The following is a 20141-nucleotide window of genomic DNA, read 5'->3' on the forward strand; positions in this document are numbered from 1 at the left end:
CAAGTCAGTATCCGTATCCTCGACCAGTACCTCTGTAACTCAAATAGCTGACTTCCTCTTATATCTGAGAAAAGAGCGATCTCTTTCAGCTCCCACTTTCAAGGGTTACAGAAGCATGTTGGCATCAGTCTTCCGTCACAGAGGCTTAGATCTTTTTAACAATAAAGATCTACAGGACCTCCTTAAGTCTTTTGAGACCACGAAGGAGCGTCGTTTGGTTACGCCTGGTTGGAATTTAGACGTGGTTCTAAGATTCCTTATGTTAGACAGGTTCGAACCACTTCAATCAGCCTCCCTGAAAGATCTCACCTTTAAGATTCTTTTCCTGATATGCTTTACCAGCTAAAAGAGTCAGTGAGATTCATGCCTTCAGCAAGAACATCGGATTGTCATCCGAAACGGCTACATGTTCTACATCTTGGTTTTCTAGCCAAACACGAGCTGCCTTCTCGGCCTTGACCAATATCGTTCGTTATTCCAAACTTATCGATATGGTTGGAAAGGAACTAGAAAGAGTATTATGTCCTGTAGAGCTCTTAAGTTCTTTTTTTTTTAAAAACCTTTATGAGGCCCGTCTGAAGCTTTATGGTGTTCAGTTAAGAATTCATCTTTGCCTATGTCGGAGAATTCTTTATCCTATTATTTTCAGACTGTTAATACGAGAAGCTCATTCCCTCCTGAATGAGGAAGACCAAGCTTGGCTGAAGGTAAGGACACACGAAGTTAGAGCTATCACAACTTCCGTGACCTTTTAATAAAATGGATCTCTGCAAAATATTTTCGACGCAACCTTTTGGAAAAGCTAATCAGTGTTCGCGTCTTTTATCTTAAGAATGTCCAGTCTCTTTACGAGAACTGCTACACTCTGGGACCATTCGTAGCAACGAGTGCAGTAGTGGTGGGGGCTCCACCACTACAATTCCCTAATTCCAGAACCTTTTTAATCTTTCTCTTGAAATATTTCTGGGTTGTCCGGAAGGCTAAGAAGCCTTCCGCATCCTGGTTGATTTGGCGGGTGGTCAAATTCTTTCTTGAGAAGCGCCTAGATTAGAGGTTGTGATGAGGTCCTTTAGTATGGGTTGCAGCCCTTAATACTTCAGCACCTAGGAGTCGCTCAGCATCCTAAGAGGATCGCTAGGCTCAGTAAGGAAGACGTACTTAAAAAGGCAGAGTAATGGTTCAAGTCGACTTCCTTACCAGGTACTTATTTATTTTATGTTTGTTATTTTGAATAACGGCTAAAATAAGATACGGGATACTTAGCTTCTTTGTTAACATGTATGCTGGTCTCCACCCACCACCCTGGGTGTGAATCAGCTACATGATCATCGGGTAAGATTAATATTGAAAAATGTTATTTTCATTAGTAAAATAAATTTTTGAATATACTTACCCGATGATCATGAATTTAAGGACCCGCCCTTCCTCCCCATAGAGAACCAGTGGACCGAGGAGAAAATTGAGTTCTTGTTGACAAGAAGTACTTGAGTACCTGCTCACAGATGGCGCTGTTGTGTACACCCCCACCTGTATAGCGATCGCTGGCGTATCCCGACCGTAGATTTCTGTCGGGCAACAGAGTTGACAGCTACATGATCATCGGGTAAGTATATTCAAAAATTTATTTTACTAATGAAAATAACATTTTAATGACAAAATTTATTCCAATATTTGCCTTGTAGTCATCTATTTCCCTCCCTCCTTCCAACTTTTAGTGATGTCAACATATTTTTCAGGATACTGCCTTTACAGGTGTAGAATAACACTGATGACATGAAGTTCTAGGCATTGATATGCGTGTTCTGATGTTTGCCTTCTAGTACCACCTCCTTGGTCTGCTAGGTATCTCAGGGGAGGGGGAAATGGTAGAGTTTGGGGTAGAAATATTTCTGTTGTTTGTTTAAGGTCATGTAGCTGGCTGGCTTCAATGATGTTAGCATGATTACTACAAACTAAGTATTATGATGATAATTTTTATCATTCAAAGTCTTTTTTATTACATGTTTTGAATATATAAACCGTTTTCCAGAAACTCCCGGGCGATATGCTACAACGGCTGAAGCTTGAGCAGAGCAAAGTGAGAAATCTCCCTATGTTCCTCCATAGTCGAAGTATACTCATTCCGGAAATTGATAACGGGAGAAATATATTTATAAATGCAAAAATTCCAGCTTTCTTTAATAAAACACTCTCTGCTTTAAAATTGAATATTTCCAAGAATAAAGTGAGGTATGTTGGTTCAAGATGTATAGATGAAGAGTAACGTAGAAATTGTTAACTTATTTTCTGCAAAAACTGTGAACTGCATCTTTCGTACATGGTACAATAAAACATTCTTATCCATGGTCATTACATTCCGAGCTACTTATTGTTGGGAAATTCCGCGGATAATAGGCAATATAGATTCTAGAGAATTTTCTTTTATACATGAATATTAACATGAGAAATGATAGTACTTTAAATGTAGCTTACCCTACTGTACAGCTGTGATACACTACTGTACAGCTGTGAATATCTTGTACTGTAATGATATAGTATAGTGTATTGGAATCTTACACAGTATGTACTAACAATATTGATATCCGCACCTCTCTGTCATTCATATATGTACAGTACAGTAAAAGCTTTTATCTGCTATTCTACATTAATTTCTCAAGTATAAACCTTAAAAATATTGTATTCTGTTTATTAGGGCATTAATAATATCGTACTATTCTGTATGATGATGATGATATTAAAACATTAATAAGAAAGGGAATATACAACAACTTCATCACCAACACATGCTAACCATTCTGAGCTCATGTCATGTAATAACCTTAGTATAAAGATATTACAAATGAAAATTATTGACAAAAGATATAATACAGTTCTGTATTTGATTACACTACATTATATGAATTGAATGATAAAAATTCAGCAATATAAAAAGATTCTCTCTCTCTCTCTCTCTCTCTCTCTCTCTCTCTCTCTCTCTCTCTCTCTCTCTCTCTCTCTCTCTCTCTCTCTCTCTCTCTCATAAAAGTATGAGTTGATGGTGTTTGATTTTATCTTTTTCATAAGCTTACTGATAATTGATATTTATTTCGATAAAGTATGGTTTTTCATGTTGAAAAATAATATTTAGAGTTATATATTTATATATATTAGGAAGAGAATAAAAAGTGTAAAAAAAAATAGACTGAAAGGAAGAGTAAAAATACAAGAATAGCAGAAATTGAAAGGAAATATAAGAGGGAAGAAGAGGCGAAGCCTTTTATCCTTTGAGCCAACATTCTCTTTAAGAGGTGCCTCACACTGAGGGACCTGGGGGAACCCAAACATAGAATAAGGCAATAAGGACCTAACACGCCACTTTACAGCAGCGTATTATGCTGGTTGTTGATGTAATGATGCACAGTTTAAAAATGTTTTCCCGTGTTTCCAGTTTAGGAGCGGTTAAATGAATATCCAGCGTATTTTTTTTTTATATGAATAGTTCAGCAGTGGATAGTTGAATCAGCGTTTGATGAATCTGTGGATAAGGAGGTTTTACTGTACAAGTATATTAGTAGTCAAAACTATTTGTTATTTTATAATGAAGGATTGTATATAGAACATGAAGAAAGTATTCTCATTCAAATTTCCTCTGCAGTGGCAGAGGTTTTGGAAAAATTATCAGAGCCGAAGACTTAAAACAAAGATCATGTAAACTTTTCATTTAAGCTTTGGTATAGATACAGAACATTAAAAAGCTGTAAAGATTGTTAAACTTATTTGTAAATACCCTGTACTACTGTACTGTATTGTTTAGAATTTTTTTGTATAGTTTTTTAATAAAAATAAATTTATGATTCAACATCACTCACAAATTTGTATTTTCATTGTGCATAATTCCTTTTTCATACTTTAAAGGCCTCAGATACTCGTTTCGTGATAACTTGTGCTATAATAATTGCTGCCCTTTTTTCTGTCGAGGCTAGTAGAGCACTTTAGTAACCATCTACCTTGCATGCGCCCAATCATGCAGGTTGAAGATTATGTGATTTCATTTGTAGTTTTTATGTTAAAAAAAACTATACAGTAGTTACTAGCTATATTGGATTGATCACTTGTGTATGTATTAATAACTTTTAAGATTAGATTATGCTCGGAGACAGTTGAATGTTTATAGGTAATAGGTTGATCAAGGCACCAGCTATCCGTTGAGATACTAATGCTAGATATTGAGTCCTTTGACTGGCCAGAAAGTATTATATTAGATCCCTCACTAGTCACGGCTCATTTTTCCTTTGCTTGCACATACACCCTTTAATAAACATTCTCCTCTTTCATCATACACTTGACAACACTAAGCTAACCATACAATTCTTCACTAAGGTTAACTATATATATATATATATATATATATATATATATATATATATATATATATATATATATATATATATATATATATATATTATGAAAGAATGAAAATACAATTGATTCATTAAAAAGATAGTAACATACAAAATATAAAATTTGATGCAATGTGAAAGGGCAGATAGAATACTAAATCAGAATTATATACATATAATACATATAAATTCCAATAGATATAAGAGAAACAAGCAGTAAAGCAGATTCGTGTGACCGGATATTAGGACTAGGTACAATTTTACAATATATTTTATCCTTAACTCTTACTGTTAACTGTTAAAAGGAATCTGTCTGTCTCTCTCTCTCTCTCTCTCTCTCTCTCTCTCTCCTCTCTCTCTCTCTCTCTCTCTCTCTCTCTCTCTCTCTCTCTATTTCTCTCTCTCTCTCTCTCTCTCTCTCTCTCTCTCTCTCTCTCTCTCTCTCTCTCTCTCTCTCTCTCTCTCTCTCTCTCTCTCTCTATATATATATATATATATATATATATATATATATATATATATATATATATATATATATATATATATATATATATATATATATATATATATATAATATATATATATATATATATATATATATATATATATATATATATATATATATATATAGGCCTATATATATATATATAGGCCTATATATATATATATATATATATATATATATATATATATATATATATATATATATATATATATTATATATATTTTTGGGCTCAAGCCATGGCGTCCTGATGGAATGTTCCTTTTTGGTAGCTTCCTTGGGTAATCACTACTAGGATTTTCCCAGAGAATTAAACCACAGGTTATCACAGAATTCTAACTTCTGGAGCGAGTATCCTAAAGGTTTCCCCTTAAGACATCGTGTAACAACAGGGGACACGCATGTATAGACGTGCCACATAGCTATCTACACCCCATATAGAGTTAACGCTTCAATATGGCGGACAGGGAGTGGCTGGGAGCTGAGCCGCAGCCAATCTAGATGTGGCGATATCGGTACTCGCGATGTAAACAGACGGACGCCATTGCTTTCGATGACGTCACGTCCATCTCCATTCCTTTGCTAGTAGCTCGCTCGCTTGGACGTATTTTTCCCTTTGTGCGACTTTATCTACTTGCATCCTCGCTATATCTCAACCTTCAGCTTCACCTTCTTCTGGAAAGTTGAGTATAAAGGTTTAGGTATTGTTTAAATAAGCTCTGGCCTTAAAGTAAATCTTACTTTTCGAGATATTTGCATAATTGTGACAGAGCTTTGCCAGACCGGTCAGCGCCATTTTATGACGCTGCTGTTGCTTGCATGCCTTATTTAGTTAGCCGCAACAGCCTTACCGGTATATAAATTACTAATCAGCGCTATTAGTTATTTAGTCTTCATAGCTAGGAACTTTATATCGTGTTTTTGACGCATTTGTTAGGGTCTTCGCTGACCCCATACCTGTAGGCTTTGATTAGCCCCTAGGCCATTGAGCCTATTCCAGTGTTAATGCATGATATTTCAGTGATCCTAGTGTTAGTTATGAAGATATTGGCATTATTTACAATACCATTGACAGTGATGCAAGTGTTTTTCGCCTTCAGGGACCATATAGGGGGAAGGTTATCTTGAGTGCCTTGCTAACCTAACCTTATGATAGGACCCCTATATGCTCTCTTCATCCCTAGCCCTAGGGCTTCCCTCTGGTAATCTTGTATCCTATTACATGTGATAGGACAAGACTCCTCAGAGTACTGTATCGCCTCCCCACCTAAGGGAATGACCCCCCCTTAGTGTTGCGGACCTTAAAGGTAGGATCCCCTCCTTTAAGCTGAATCGGTCCTTGACCTTTTCCTTGCGATACGTCTTCTCCCTTCCTTGATTAGGGTCTAACAACCCTAATCCAGGTTAGGTTGAAAGGGCTGGTTTATGTACCTTGCTGAAATATACGCGTGCACCGTTTTTCAGTTGGTCCACCTACTATAGGTTAGGGTGTGCATCTCCCTTCCTAGGTGGCCGCTCTGGTGCATAACCCATCCTTTCTTATAAGAAGACCCTTTTCCCCCCCCCCCAACCTATCTCTTGCCTAGCCTAACCTACCAGTAGGTTAGGCTTCATATGTCCCCTGTCCTACACTCCACCCTAGGCTGGAGTGCTGGACCCCGTGGTGCTCCCAGTGTTGTCCGCTCTGATACATAGACCCTCCATAGTGCTATGGAGTCAGTTATCATTTGGTCGACATGAAGAGTCTCCACCCCTTCTTTGGGTACACCCTGTCCTCTCTTGGACTGCCTTAGCCCCCGGTCATTACGGCCCCTGCTTAGGATGATAGATTCACCTCTATCATGGTGGTACCTTTTCCAGACGTGTCTTGTCTAGGCTAGTACAGCCTTGCCATCCCACCTCCATCTTTGGTGCTTGTCCCCTGCCGCCTCTATCCCGGCATTACCGCCGCTACGGGTGACTTCCTTATCCTTGCCGCCTTCCCCCGAGTGCCGGGGGATCGCCGCCGGCCGCCGGCTTACCGCCGTGGTCTCTCCATTCCCTCATAGCCTCGGCACACTGCCGACCCCTCCCGGGGTGCCGGCACTAGCAGCCGGCCCCCGGCCCCGGCTATGCTCCTTTATCCTTACCCCTGTCACCCTCCGACTGCCTCCGGCTGCCGGAACCGCCGCTCCTTGCCGGCGGCCGCCGCTACCGGCTGCCGCCACCCTGGCTTCTTTTGACCATAGAATGATCATTCTTGAATGCCAGAAACTCTGCTCGAGCGGCTTCCGGCGTGCCGGGGGTATGCCGGACCTGTCCGGAGGCGGCAAGATGCCTTGCACCCCTTCTCTCAGCTATCTTTACTAGCGATAGCTCCTAAAAACCGCACCTAGACGGCTTGTTAACGCAGACAAACTGGTACGGAATCGTACATTTTGTTCAGTTTTCACTCTGTCTTCTTGCGTGTTTCATCTTTCCAGCACGCTACGTGTAATTGGCACGTCTGGTTGCCGGAACCTTACTAGGATCTCATGATCCCCAGACTTTCTTGATAAGATTTCAAGCCTAGTCTATAATATGGTAATTCTAAATGGAATTCCCATTATCAAGACACCTTCCATGGAGGCCTACGGCCACCTGGGACTGTCTGATGCTACGGCAACCAGCCGGGCGGGTTACACGAGGCATGCGTCTGTCTCCTTTCACCCACCCTTCTGTGCATCACAATTAACTTATGTTAATATTAACTTGTTAATAATTAACCTTATATACGAGCCATATTATGACTCTACAATACTCATCGTCTCTTTCCTTTACAGGAGGAGTACGTCAAGTGTGACCACGACTTCTGCGCGGTCCGTCGGCCACACTTCTATGGACACACGGCGTGTAGGACACACGCCCCTTGTGCTCACAAGAGAGGGGATCTCAAGTACTGGGGCCCCACCACCTGTTCGGTCCGCCAAGAATGCCTACAGAAAGCATTCTATGATCCTCCCTCAGCGGAGATTCGGGACACTGCTCGGGACAACCTACGCAAGAGGGTACGTGGCCTTCAAAAGAACGCCATTGGACCATACCTAGCCACAGAAGAAATGAGATCTTTGCTGTTCCCAAAGGCCTCACCAGACTCAGTGGTCCCAGTCGAACAGATCCCCGTCGTCCAGATCACAGTGGAACCTGATACTGTCATGGCTCAGTCCATGAATGATTGTCACCTGGATTCAGAACATGATGAACACATGTCAGAGATCTCGGAGGACACCGAGAAAACCCTTATGGCCCAGGGTGAAGGGGAGGATGATGAAGAAGAGGACCGGGTAGTATTTACCGAGTCCGATAAGGAGGATGCCCCTCCCTCCATCCCCCCTCCTACTCCTACACCGTCGGAAGTGTCTCTCCCATCTACGTCCTCCACCACGACTCCTCTACCTACGGCACAGGATATGATTCGGCTCATTGAATCCGTGATGGAGCAGAAGCTCCAAGAAACTCACAAGATCATTCGGTCGATGGGAGGTTCCGAGGAATCTCGCAAAATCTCCATCAAGGACCTCCCCGCATGCTCGAGCGACAATCCGTGGCGGTTCGCCGAGCATATGGGCATCGCTGATAACAAGATCTTCGTCAGCGATAAGATCGGTTCCATAACCCTGGAAGAAGTGGAGTTCTTCCCCCGCTTTGAGGCGTATCCGGATCCAAGCTAAACGAACACCTCCTTCGTAAGGAACAGGAAACGAAGGAGAGGCTGGCAGCATCTCTCACTCTCCAGGTCCAGATGGACGTAATGGCTGGTGACACCAGAGTCCCTGACCATTACATGGTCCTTGCCAAATCTCATATGGCAACCTTAGTCAAGGATCTGTACCATTTCATGCGAGCTCGTAGAGCCTGCAGAGAATTCGTGTTCTCCAGTGCCACTGTCAGACACGAACCCCGGAAACTAATTACCTCCAACATCTGGGGCAAGTACCTCTTCCCGTCTGATCTAGTGAAAGAGATCGCAGACAAGGCCGCATCTGAGAACAGGAACCTTCTCAACAAATGGGGCATGTCTAGGAAGAGAAAGCCCTCTCAGGATGACGGTCCTCAGCCTAAGAGGAAGCAGTCGAAGCATAGACCCCAGCAACGTCAGCACAGACGTTAGTTTTCGGCACCCGCTACTCCCCAAGTGGCCGCTCAGCCGCCACAGACCTTTCATTTGGTCCCACAGCCGGTTTTGTCCTCATCACCGGCCTTCAATCCCGCTTTCGAGCAGCACTCCACTACCTCACGTCCCAAGGGTAGAAGCTCAGGCAGGGGTTCCGGCAGAGATTCCTCTCGCCGGCCCTCCAGAGGCAGAGGAGGACAGGGAGCTAGCGGCCGAGGCAGCAAGTCCTCGGGACCCCAGAAGCAATGAAGTGCTTCCGGTGGGAGGAAGACTCCGCCACTTCCAGGATCGCTGGACCTTCGACTCCTGGGCACACAGCATCATCAAGAAAGGTCTGGGCTGGAGCTGGGCGCAACCACCCCCAACCTTCCGGCAATCCTTCCAACGTTCAACCCCCCTCCTGGAAGAATATGTGCTAGACCTCTTGAACAAGAAGGTGATAAGAAGGGTGAAGTCCACAAGGTTCCAAGGGAGACGGTTTTGTGTTCCCAAGAAAGACTCAGACAGACTCAGAGTCATTCTGGACTTATCCCCCCCCTCAATGTATTCATATCGAACAACAAGTTCAAGATGCTGACTCTTCAACAGATCAGAACCCTCCTGCCTCGAGGGTCTTTCACGGTCTCGATAGACCTGGCGGACGCATACTGGCACATTCCTATGAACCATCACGCTTCCTCCTACCTAGGATTCCGACTCCAACGGAAAAGCTATGCCTTCCGGGCCATGCCCTTCGGACTCAACGTGGCCCCTCGGATATTCACAAAGCTAGCGGACGCAGTAGTACAACAGCTCCGCATCCGAAACGTCCAGGTGATGGCCTACCTCGACGACTGGCTAGTGTGGGCGCCCTCGCCCGAGGATTGTATAGAATCCTGCAGAAAAGTTACCCAGTTTCTCGAACACCTGGGATTCCAGATAAACGCGAAAAAGTCTCGTCTATCTCCAGCTCAGAAGTTCCAATGGTTAGGCATCCACTGGAATCTTCAGTCACACCGCCTTTCCATTCCAGCAAGAAAAGGAAGGAAATAGCAGGGTCTGTCAAGCGACTGTAAAAATACAAACGGATCTCGAGACGCCAGCAGGAACAAGTTCTAGGCTCTCTACAGTTCGCCTCGATCACAAACCCAGTGCTCCGTGCACAGCTAAAGGATGCAGCGGGAGTCTGGAGACGTTCCGCATCCATCGCTCGAAGAGACCTCAAGAGACGGCTCCCAAGCAGACTTCGACTTCTTCTAAAGCCGTGGTCAGAAGCGAGGGCCCTAAAAAGGTCCCTTCCTCTCCAACACCCACCTCCATCTCTCAACATCCATACGGATGCTTCGTTGGAGGGTTGGGGAGGTCACTCCCACCAAAAACAGGCTCAAGGCACTTGGTCTCCCCTATTCAAGACGTTTCACATCAACATCTTGGAGGCCATGGCGGTTCTTCTGACGCTGAAGAAACTCTCCCCGCCCCCGTCGATACACATTCGCCTGACCCTGGACAGCTCGGTGGTAGTGCGTTGTCTCAATCGTCAGGGCTCAAGATCGCCCAAGATAAATCAGGTGCTCCTGACAATCTTCCGTCTGGCAGAAAGGAAGAATGGGCACCTGTCTGCAGTTCACCTACAGGATTCCGCAATGTGACAGCGGATGCTCTATCTCGGACAAACCCGATAGAGTCGGAATGGTCTCTAGACGCAAGATCATTCTCCTTCATCTCTCACAGAGTCCCAGAACTCCAGATCGACCTCTTCGCAACGAGCGACAACCATCAACTTCCTCGATATGTAGCCCCGTACGAGGACCCCGAAGCGGAAGCGGTGGACGCCATGTCCTTGGATTGGAACAGATGGGCCAAGATTTACCTGTTCCCTCCCACCAATCTTCTGCTGAAAGTCCTCTCCAAATTGAGAACCTTCAAAGGGACAACAGCTCTAGTGGCTCCCAAGTGGCCCCACAGCAACTGGTACCCCTTGATCCTGGAGATGCAGCCAACGCTGATCCCCCTCCCGGACCCAGTTCTCTCCCAGCAAATACAGAAGTCGACTGTCTTCGCTTCTTCATCGAAAATCAAGGACCCTCATCTCATGATTTTCTCACCCTAGCCGCTAAGGTTTGGGATTTCGAAGAAGAGTCTAGACTTCCTCGAGGAATACAAGACCGAATCCACGAGAAGGCAATACGAATCGTCTTGGAGGAAATGGGTCTCCTTTGTCAAGGCAAAGAACCCCTCGAAAATCACCATAAAATTTTGCATGTCCTTCTTCATTCACCTTCATGGACAAGGCTTGGCAGCCAACACGATTTCTACTTGCAAATCGGCCTTGACTAGACCTTTGTCATACGCCTTCCAAATAGATCTGTCTAGCGACATCTTCAACAAACTACCGAAGGCATGTGCCCGTTTACGACCGGCACCTCCTCCGAGACCAATCACTTGGTCTCTAGACAAAGTTCTCCACTTCGCCTCCAACTTGGACAATGATTCATGCCCTCTCAAGGACCTGACTCAGAAAGTTATGTTTCTCTTCGCTCTAGCTTCGGGAGCCCGAGTCAGCGAAATAGTGGCACTATCTAGAGAAGAGGGACATATCGTTTTCAACGATTCAGGAGACCTCTCCCTCTTCCCTGATCCGACGTTTCTCGCAAGAACGAATTACCTACCAAACGATGGGGCCCGTGGAGGATATGCCCCTTGAAGGAAGATGCCTCTCTATGTCCAGTAGAGAGCCTTAAGGTCTATCTTCATAGAACTTCAAACTTTGGTGGAGGCCAACTCTTCAAAGGAGAAACATCGGGCAGCGACCTGTCACTGAAACAATTGAGAGCAAAAAATCACCTACTTCATTCGCAGAGCGGATCCAGACAGTACACCCGCTGGTCATGATCCTAGGAAAGTCGCTTCGTCTCTGAATTTCTTTCAGAGTATGGATTTCGAAAGCCTCAAGAACTATACAGGCTGGAAATCCTCGCGTGTTTTCTTTAAACATTATGCGAAACAAGTGCACGAAGTGAAACATTTTGTGGTAGCCGCAGGTAGTGTTATGAAACCTGCTCTGAACTCTGCTTAGAACAGTGAGTTATTAGGGACTCTAACTCGTCGGGTGCCTATGTTGACCCTCAAGTGATACGTAGTGAAGCAGAAACCACCTTGTGTTTTCTTTAACTGTTCTTACCTCAGGTGAAATGTCATAGTAGATTACCACATGAGTGCTACATGCCACGTGCATGACGTGTGTTACATAAAGACTAACGTTCCGTAGAACGAGTGCCTACTAATACTTGATTCTTCCCTTTCAGATTCAAGAGCACGCCTTTATGACTATGTACATTTTTATCAATGTAAATGTTTTTTACTATTTATTGCATGACATGTATTGATTTACCTGCAATTATATAATAAAATGTCTATTTTATTACTTGTGCGTCGCCCTTGCTCCTTTCTTACTATGAAATATACTAATTGTCATAGTTTTATTACCCTTTATTCCTGGTTAAGGAAAATGCCAGGATTTACTCCGGGCATTTATTTATATAGAGCAAGTAAGTTTCCTTAGCGAATACTTACTCAATTATGAAGATGAGTCAACTCCATGCACGAAGTGTTCAACCACCACTTCTTCAAGTTTGTTTCGACGCGAATACCAAATCGCTCTGACTTATCTTATGGATCTCATTGTTCCTTCAGCCTATATGAATAGCCTTCCCATGACCACTTTGATCTTAGCATAGCCCGTGGGGACTTCCATGCCAGGGGGGCAGGAAGGCAACTGCCTCACGGTAGCTCTAGTATAGACCACTATGCTTTCGGCTCAATGTTTTAGCACTCACTTATAAAGGGAAAAAGTCTACCACGATACACTAATTCTCTGGTACTCTTCCATCAGGACGCCATGGCTTGAGCCCAAAAAACGGATTTTGAGCGAAGCGAAAAATCTATTTTTGGGTGAGATAGCCATGGCGTCCTGATGGACCCACCCTGTCTGTTATCAGGTCCCGCCCTGCGCCGCTGTATCATGGTGATGAGCGAGCTCCAGACTTTCAGAATGAGGATGGACGTGACGTCATCGAAAGCAATGGCGTCCGTCTGTTTACATCGCGAGTACCGATATCGCCACATCTAGATTGGCTGCGGCTCAGCTCCCAGCCACTCCCTGTCCGCCATATTGAAGCGTTAACTCTATATGGGGTGTAGATAGCTATGTGGCACGTCTATACATGCGTGTCCCCTGTTGTTACACGATGTCTTAAGGGGAAACCTTTAGGATACTCGCTCCAGAAGTTAGAATTCTGTGATAACCTGTGGTTTAATTCTCTGGGAAAATCCTAGTAGTGATTACCCAAGGAAGCTACCAAAAAGGAACATTCCATCAGGACGCCATGGCTATCTCACCCAAAAATAGATTTTTCGCTTCGCTCAAAATCCGTTTTATATACGTTTATACAGTTATCAGGCCCCTGCTATTATATTGGACAGAAACGTGATTTTAAGAGCAAAGGGAAGGGACTGTTGGAAAGAACCAAGATGAAGATGGTAAGGTGGATTGCTGAAATATCACTACTGAAAATGGGTGAAAGACAGGATATAAGAAGAATATGTATTGCATTCAATGTAAAGAAAACTAGGGAAGCCCTTCTGACACATCAACATGTAAAAAGAAGCGAGAAGGTATAACCAGATCGGATAGATGGATGCTGGGGAAAGATGCAAGGAATAGAAATAGATAGAAAAGGTTTACTCGAGCGGCCGACCCTGCAATACAGTGGGATTAATCATTATATGATTATGCAATAGTCAGTGTATAGAATGTCTTAATACTGATAAAATTGAATTCTTAATATGAATATAAGAATTAATATTGCTTTGGGTTCAATTTACATTGAATTTTATAACGTTTATAAACAAAATAAATGAGAGTACATAAGTTATACATTATAAAGAATAATAGAAACATGTCATTTGTGTGTTTAAATACACACGTATACAGATTGAGAAAACCAGTTTTGAATGAATGAATAAAAAATGTAAATATTTATGATAGAAGTTTGTTTACGTGTATCACTGTTACCACATTTTTATTTTGCTTAAATTATTTTCTTTTTATTTAATATCGTAGCATGTTCATATACTTAAAATTAGATTTGATATTTTATTTAAATTACCTCATTATTTCTCAATCAAATACATTGTGAAGGATGAATTATTAGTATAATGTTTGAAAAAATGTTTTCTTGATAATGTGATTTTGGTAACACTGTATAGACATTACAGCTGGAAAGAAACTAAACATATTTTATCGAAGATTTACGAAGAAAAGAGTCATCAACGGATTAAATGACTGGCGAATAATACGTTCTGCACAGACAAAGTTATTACACAAGGGAAAATGGAGCGTGAAACCTGACTAAATGCATATGCAGGGGATTAACTATTCCCAAGGTGACATCGCAGACACTGACATTTCTAGACAGTTACTTACGGTACTTTGTGTACCGTTTTCTTGATAGAGGTATTTCATCTGTCAAATTTCATCATTGTTGCTACTAACATGGGACAAATAACAGGTTAAGGTTGTAATCTCCTGTTATAACTATTGGTAAGAGAATGGTGAACGATTATTTCCACATACAGGGCGTTAGTCACCTGTTGCCTGTGCTAGAATTGCTTTGGTTAGGTTGAATAGAAAGATGTCCCTGGGGGACTGTAACCTCATACGACATCCTTAGACTAGTGTATTCTTAGCTTACCCTGTCCTATCAAACTATATTTCATATAAAAATATCGGTAAAGTTTTATTGTATTACAGGGTAGATGTGTGTGTATATATATATATATATATATATATATATATATATATATATATATATATATATATATATATATATATATATATATATATATATATATCTGAAACTATTCATTTCCGACAGGAACGAGTGTCATTTTCGAAGAGAACAGACGTTTTTCTGTAGATTAAAATTGTTTTTTCCTTAGGTTACATTACCCTGCAATACAGTACAATAATACCCCCAGTAGATAAGGTTGTGGCTCCTAGGTTAGGCTAGTTGGGGAACCTTAGGTTAGGGTAGTTTGGGGAACCTTAGGTTAGGGTAGTTGGGGGAACCTTATGGTAGGTTAGATGGGGAACCATAGGCTATGTTAGTTGGGGAACCTTAGAGTAGGATAGATGGGACACCTTAGGTTAGGTTAGTTGGGTAACCTTAGGTTACATTAAGTGGGGAACCTTAGGGTATGTTAAATGGGGAATCTTTGGTTAGGTTATTTGGGGAACCTTAGGGTAGGTTAAATGGGGAATCTTAGGTTAGGTTATTTGGGGAACTTTAGGGTATGTTAAATGGGGAATCTTAGGTTAGGTTATTTGGGGAACCTTAGGGTAGGTTAAATGGAGAATCTTAGGTAGGTTATTTGGGGAACCTTAGGTTAGGTTAGTTGGGAACCTTAGGGTAGGTTAAATAGGGAATCTTAGGTTAGGTTAGTTGTGGAACCTTAGGATAGGTTAGTTTCGTAACCTTAGGTTAGTCTAGTTGGGGAACCTTAGGTTAGGTTAGTTGGGGAACCTTAGGTTAGTTGTGGAATCTTAGGGTAGGTTAGTTTGGGAACCTTAGGGGAAGTCAAATGGGGAACCTTAGGCTAGGTTAGTTGTGGAACTTTAGGGTAGGATTGTTTGGGAACCTTAGGGGAAGTCTAATGGGGAACTTTAGGGTAGGTTAGTTGGGGAACCTTAGGTTAGTTGTGGAACCTTAGGGTAGTTGTGGAATCTTGGGGTAGGTTAGTTTGGGAACCTTAGGGGAAGTCAAATGAGGAACCCTATGGTAGGTTAGTTGGGCAACCTTAAGTTAGGTTAGATGGGGAACCTTAGGTTAGGTTAGCTGTGAAACCTTAGGGTAGGTTAGATGGGGAACCTCAAGTTAGTTGTGGAACCTTAGGGGAAGTCAAACGGGGAACCTTAGGTTAGGTTAGATGGGAAACCTTAGGTTAGGTTAGTTGGGGAACCTTAGGTTAGTTATGGAATCTTAGGGTAGGTTAGTTTGGGTGCCTTAGGGGAAGTCAAATGGGGAACCTTAGGCTAGGTTAGTTTGGGTACCTGAGGGTAGGTTAGAAGGGGAACCTTAGGGTAGGTTAGAAGGGGAACCTTAGGGTAGGTTAGAAGGGGAACCTTAGGGTAGGTTAGTTTGGGAACCTTAGGGGAGAAAGTAAAACATAGCCTTAGGTTAGGCTACTTGGGGAACCTGAGGTTATGTATTGCTCTTGTGTTTGTTACAAAAATTTGGTTTTTCTGTCTGTCCCAACGAATTAAAAAGGCTCTGTAGTTTATCCTGAGCTGTTAGAATTTAGGCACAAATAACCATACTGGTAAGCTTAAGTAATTCATTTTATTAGGCTGCCTTGTTAGGTAACAAAACTGGTTAAGGTGCATAAAACCTGGCAAATTATATTCCTCTAAATTCAAACTGGTGAACCTAGTTCATAATAAGTATAATATTACCCTTATACCCATTCATAGATACTGGTGTGTGGTATGAGTAGATATGTGGTATGAGTAGATACATGCCTCGTAAGTCTGTTTAGACAAGATTTATTTTGAAGGGTACATCCCCCCTAAAAGAAGAATATATTGACAGGGTGTCATAGGTTTGGTTAATGCAGGGCAGAATTATCTGAGGTTTCCTTGTAACAGCACATGGTAAATATTTATCAATAATTCTGCTTCTTGTCATGTTGAATAGTTTAATTTTACATCAGATGTATATACATGCTATTAGTTCTTACTCAAACACAAACCGATACCCTTTAATAGGAGTATGATTTTGGCAAAGTTGGAATTGTCCGTTAAAAGTTTTGGAGCCATTGTAGTTCGTTGCGATAGACCGGTTATCAAATTTCAAAAGTTATGATTGAAAACCCACATTTTAAAAGGGAAACAAATACAAGAACACTGCATAACCGAACGTTCCCCTCCTAACCTAACCTAACCTAACCTAAGAGTTGTATCCTTACCTATTTACCTACTTATATAACTTCAGATTAAAGTAGGGACAAGGACAATGCTTACACTCACATAGTACAGTATTAACAAATGCATTACAAAGTTAAAATTCTGATAAATTATTTATGTAGTGTCCCCAACATGATAGAACCTTCTTTATTTTTCTTTCAGATAAATGAGGTTACGTTTTAAGATGATCCACAAGATCACCTTACAGAAAATGAAGGGAAGAGCTGCTGTTGTTGGTGGCATTCTGATTCACCTTACTCTTGGCAATTTGTATAGTTTTGGTAAGTCAGCTTAAATTTGGTTGCTTTGAAATTTTTTTTATAGCAATAATAAGATATTTTGATTTTGTAAAACTTTTAGAATAACATGAAAGATTCTTGAAATTTTTAATATGGTATATACTTCCAAAATTTTCAAGTATAGTACCATAATCCTTGTTTCATGCTATGATTTTCTTTCACTACCAATATTTATATATACTGTACCATAATGAAATGGTATTCAGATGACTGAATTTAAAGTTTAATCAGTACCATGTAGGTATACTTCTCTAAGTACTAAATGTTTTTTTTGTTTTTTTTCTTTTCATATGTTGCATAGTTATCCCATCACTTATGGATCACCTTATAAACCCAACATGTATGCAAGAGTGCATACAGTGTTACTCCATAATATATTTTTTGCCTATCATGATGTCGGTTGACTTTATATGGTAATTAATCATCTCTGCAGTATTTATTCATCCTGCCAACTAATCATTAGCATTGATGCTTGTTCCCATGTGTATACGAACCTTTTCTCCTCTGAAATAGGGCTATGTCTTTAATTGTGATGGAACGGCCATTAAATTGTTAACAGGGTACTGTGGTATTTCGGAGATTAAAAATTATTCATTATAAAACCATACTCGAACATATAGTTGTTCAAACACCGAATCAATTTTCCTCATAAGAATGAATGGAAATAGCATTAATTGATACCTAAACTAAGGATGCTCTTATTATGAGTCATTTTTGCACTAAGTTTAAAATATTAAGATACACTATTGTATACAGGTATTTCATAAAAGCATAAAAAAAGATGAAAAGTTATAATCAACAAGACGAATGGATAAATTAATGAATGAACATTGAACTAACCTCACCTAGGGTAAGGTGAATAGGTGGCTTGAGTGGAAGGGTAGTCCTTTTTTTTTTTTTTTCCCTCTCTAGTTTGGCCTAACAATGATGACAATGACAACCTAAGGAAATTAATATTCCTTATACATCACTAGTAATCAGTCAAAGGGAGAGGGTTTGCTGCTGCCAAGTGTTAATGGGAGGGTCACACCCCCTCCAATATATTGTCTTCCCAACCATGGGAAGGTACTAAGGCCTTATCACTTGGTAGTGTGGTCTCTTCAGAGTCTCTTGGGTTCCCTTCCCCCAAGGAGCATTGTCATCGGCCTGCACGAACCAGAGGAAGGCAAATTTCAAGTTCTTCCTTCTCCTCTGCTTTATCTTTGTTTGAGAGTCATGGATGCAACATCTAGAAGAAGGGAAAGTAGAAGTTGTCATCAAAGAAGTCCAGGAAGACTGATTGATGGGAGTCTTGTATTCGTGACTCCTACAGACATCTCCCTGTGTAAGCATCAGAGGAACACTGCTGTATCTAGAATCTCAGGGGAGAGTGAAGAAGTGTATACCAAAAACTATCCCTCACTGGGAAGAAGTATTGGCACACATTACTCCTGATGGATGGAAGGAGATCTCTCTAGCTTGTTTCTGAGTTTGTGGTCAAAACACAGCTGTCCACAGTACCAGTTTTGAGTAATTCTTCATCTCTTCTTAGGAGGCTCCCAGAGGGCATCAAAATGACAGACTTCTCAATACTGCGGGGGCTCCAAGGTGGTAGCTAAAGAGGACTTGCTACCATAGACTTGAGCTTTTAAAGACTTTTTGTAGCATCGGCAGGATAAGGATATCCACATTTTCCTTTTAGTTTCTTGAGACCACTAGTTGTGCCCATACCTCAACCAGCAAAGGGGTTGGAGGTCCATCTTGGATAGGGCCCCATGGAGTTAGGGATATTCAATTCTCCCTAGCACTCAGGAAGAACCTGTCAGTGGCTCAGTCATTAAGAGAGTAGTGAGGAGTCTGCTAACCCAGATTTCCTATAACTTCCACTACCTTCATGAGTATTATATACCTGTGGTCCTTGAGTACCTTTCCCCTTGTTCCTGTGGTGATTCTTCAACAGGTTATGAAGCCAGCCTAGCTCTCACAAGACAAGATGCAACTCATCTAAGAAAGCAGTTTCATTATATACCTAGAATGACAGGTAGATTGATTGGCCTTTTACTTTTCTTTCTTCTCCCTCTCATAGTGTTACTTTCCCCTCTTCCCATATGGAACCAGGAAGGATGACATATGCAAGGAAGAAAAGAACCTTCAGTTTGGTTATATGAGACTTCTTCCTTCCAATAAGTGGATCTTCCTATTTCAAGGAACAAATAAGAAATTTGTGAGTAATTTGTGTTTTTCTTAAGTATACAAATCTTTAATCAAATCTCCCACCTGAAGCACCACTCTTATTCCTAAGCCTAAGGAGAAAATTAGCTACAGTATTTTGTGACAGGTAGGTGGGCAGGGCTTCTCTCGTACGCACATGTTGTTAACCAACTACTGGAACTTATTTATGTTTCAGTGGTTTTTCCTGTATCGTCTGAGGCATATCCCTATTGTGAAGAGCTGTTTTGTATAGCTAGGAAAAATACAAATTACATTGTAGATTTGTTTTATGATATACTGTATAACAAGAAAACAACTACTCCACTGGTATTTCTGATAGGCAAACCACTTCTTGTAAATGTGGATATGTATGGCTTATGTTGAGTAGTCTTTGTTTATGTGAAAATAATCATAGATTCAATGCCCTTGAAGTATTTTTATTCAGTTCCAGTACAATAGGCCTACAATTTTTTTAATCTAATGAAAATGTAACCTCCTTGAACAACTTTTTTTTTTCAATATTAAACTTACCCGATAATCATGTAGCTGTCAACTCCGTTGCCCGACAGAATTCTACGGAAGGGATACGCCAGCGATCGCTATACAAGAGGGGGGTGTACTCACAAGCGCCACCTGT

General features: G+C 41.5%; 2 protein-coding genes across 6 annotated transcripts in view; both read left to right on the forward strand.

Moving 5' to 3' along the window:
* The window catches only part of LOC137633280 (uncharacterized), an 85219-nt gene extending 81368 nt beyond the window's left edge, over window positions 1-3851 (forward strand). The window contains exon 6 of the mRNA XM_068365490.1: window positions 2030-3851. Coding sequence (XP_068221591.1) covers window positions 2030-2263 — 234 coding nt within the window. The 3' untranslated portion in view covers window positions 2264-3851. The remainder of the gene's footprint in view (window positions 1-2029) is intronic.
* Window positions 3852-14252: 10401 nt separating this feature from the next.
* The window catches only part of LOC137632739 (uncharacterized MFS-type transporter YhjX-like), a 67652-nt gene continuing 61763 nt past the window's right edge, over window positions 14253-20141 (forward strand). For 3 of the 5 annotated variants that reach the window (XM_068364813.1, XM_068364816.1, XM_068364817.1), the window contains exons 1-2: window positions 14253-14507; window positions 17178-17296. In XM_068364813.1, coding sequence (XP_068220914.1) covers window positions 17182-17296 — 115 coding nt within the window. In that variant the 5' untranslated portion in view covers window positions 14253-14507; window positions 17178-17181. Of the gene's footprint in view, window positions 14595-17177; window positions 17297-20141 lie in introns of all 5 variants that reach the window. The other 2 variants (XM_068364814.1, XM_068364815.1) reach the window with 2 other exon arrangements.

This window comes from Palaemon carinicauda, chromosome 42 (assembly GCF_036898095.1).
Source record: "Palaemon carinicauda isolate YSFRI2023 chromosome 42, ASM3689809v2, whole genome shotgun sequence".
In the NCBI taxonomy this organism is placed as follows: Eukaryota; Metazoa; Arthropoda; class Malacostraca; order Decapoda; family Palaemonidae; genus Palaemon; species Palaemon carinicauda.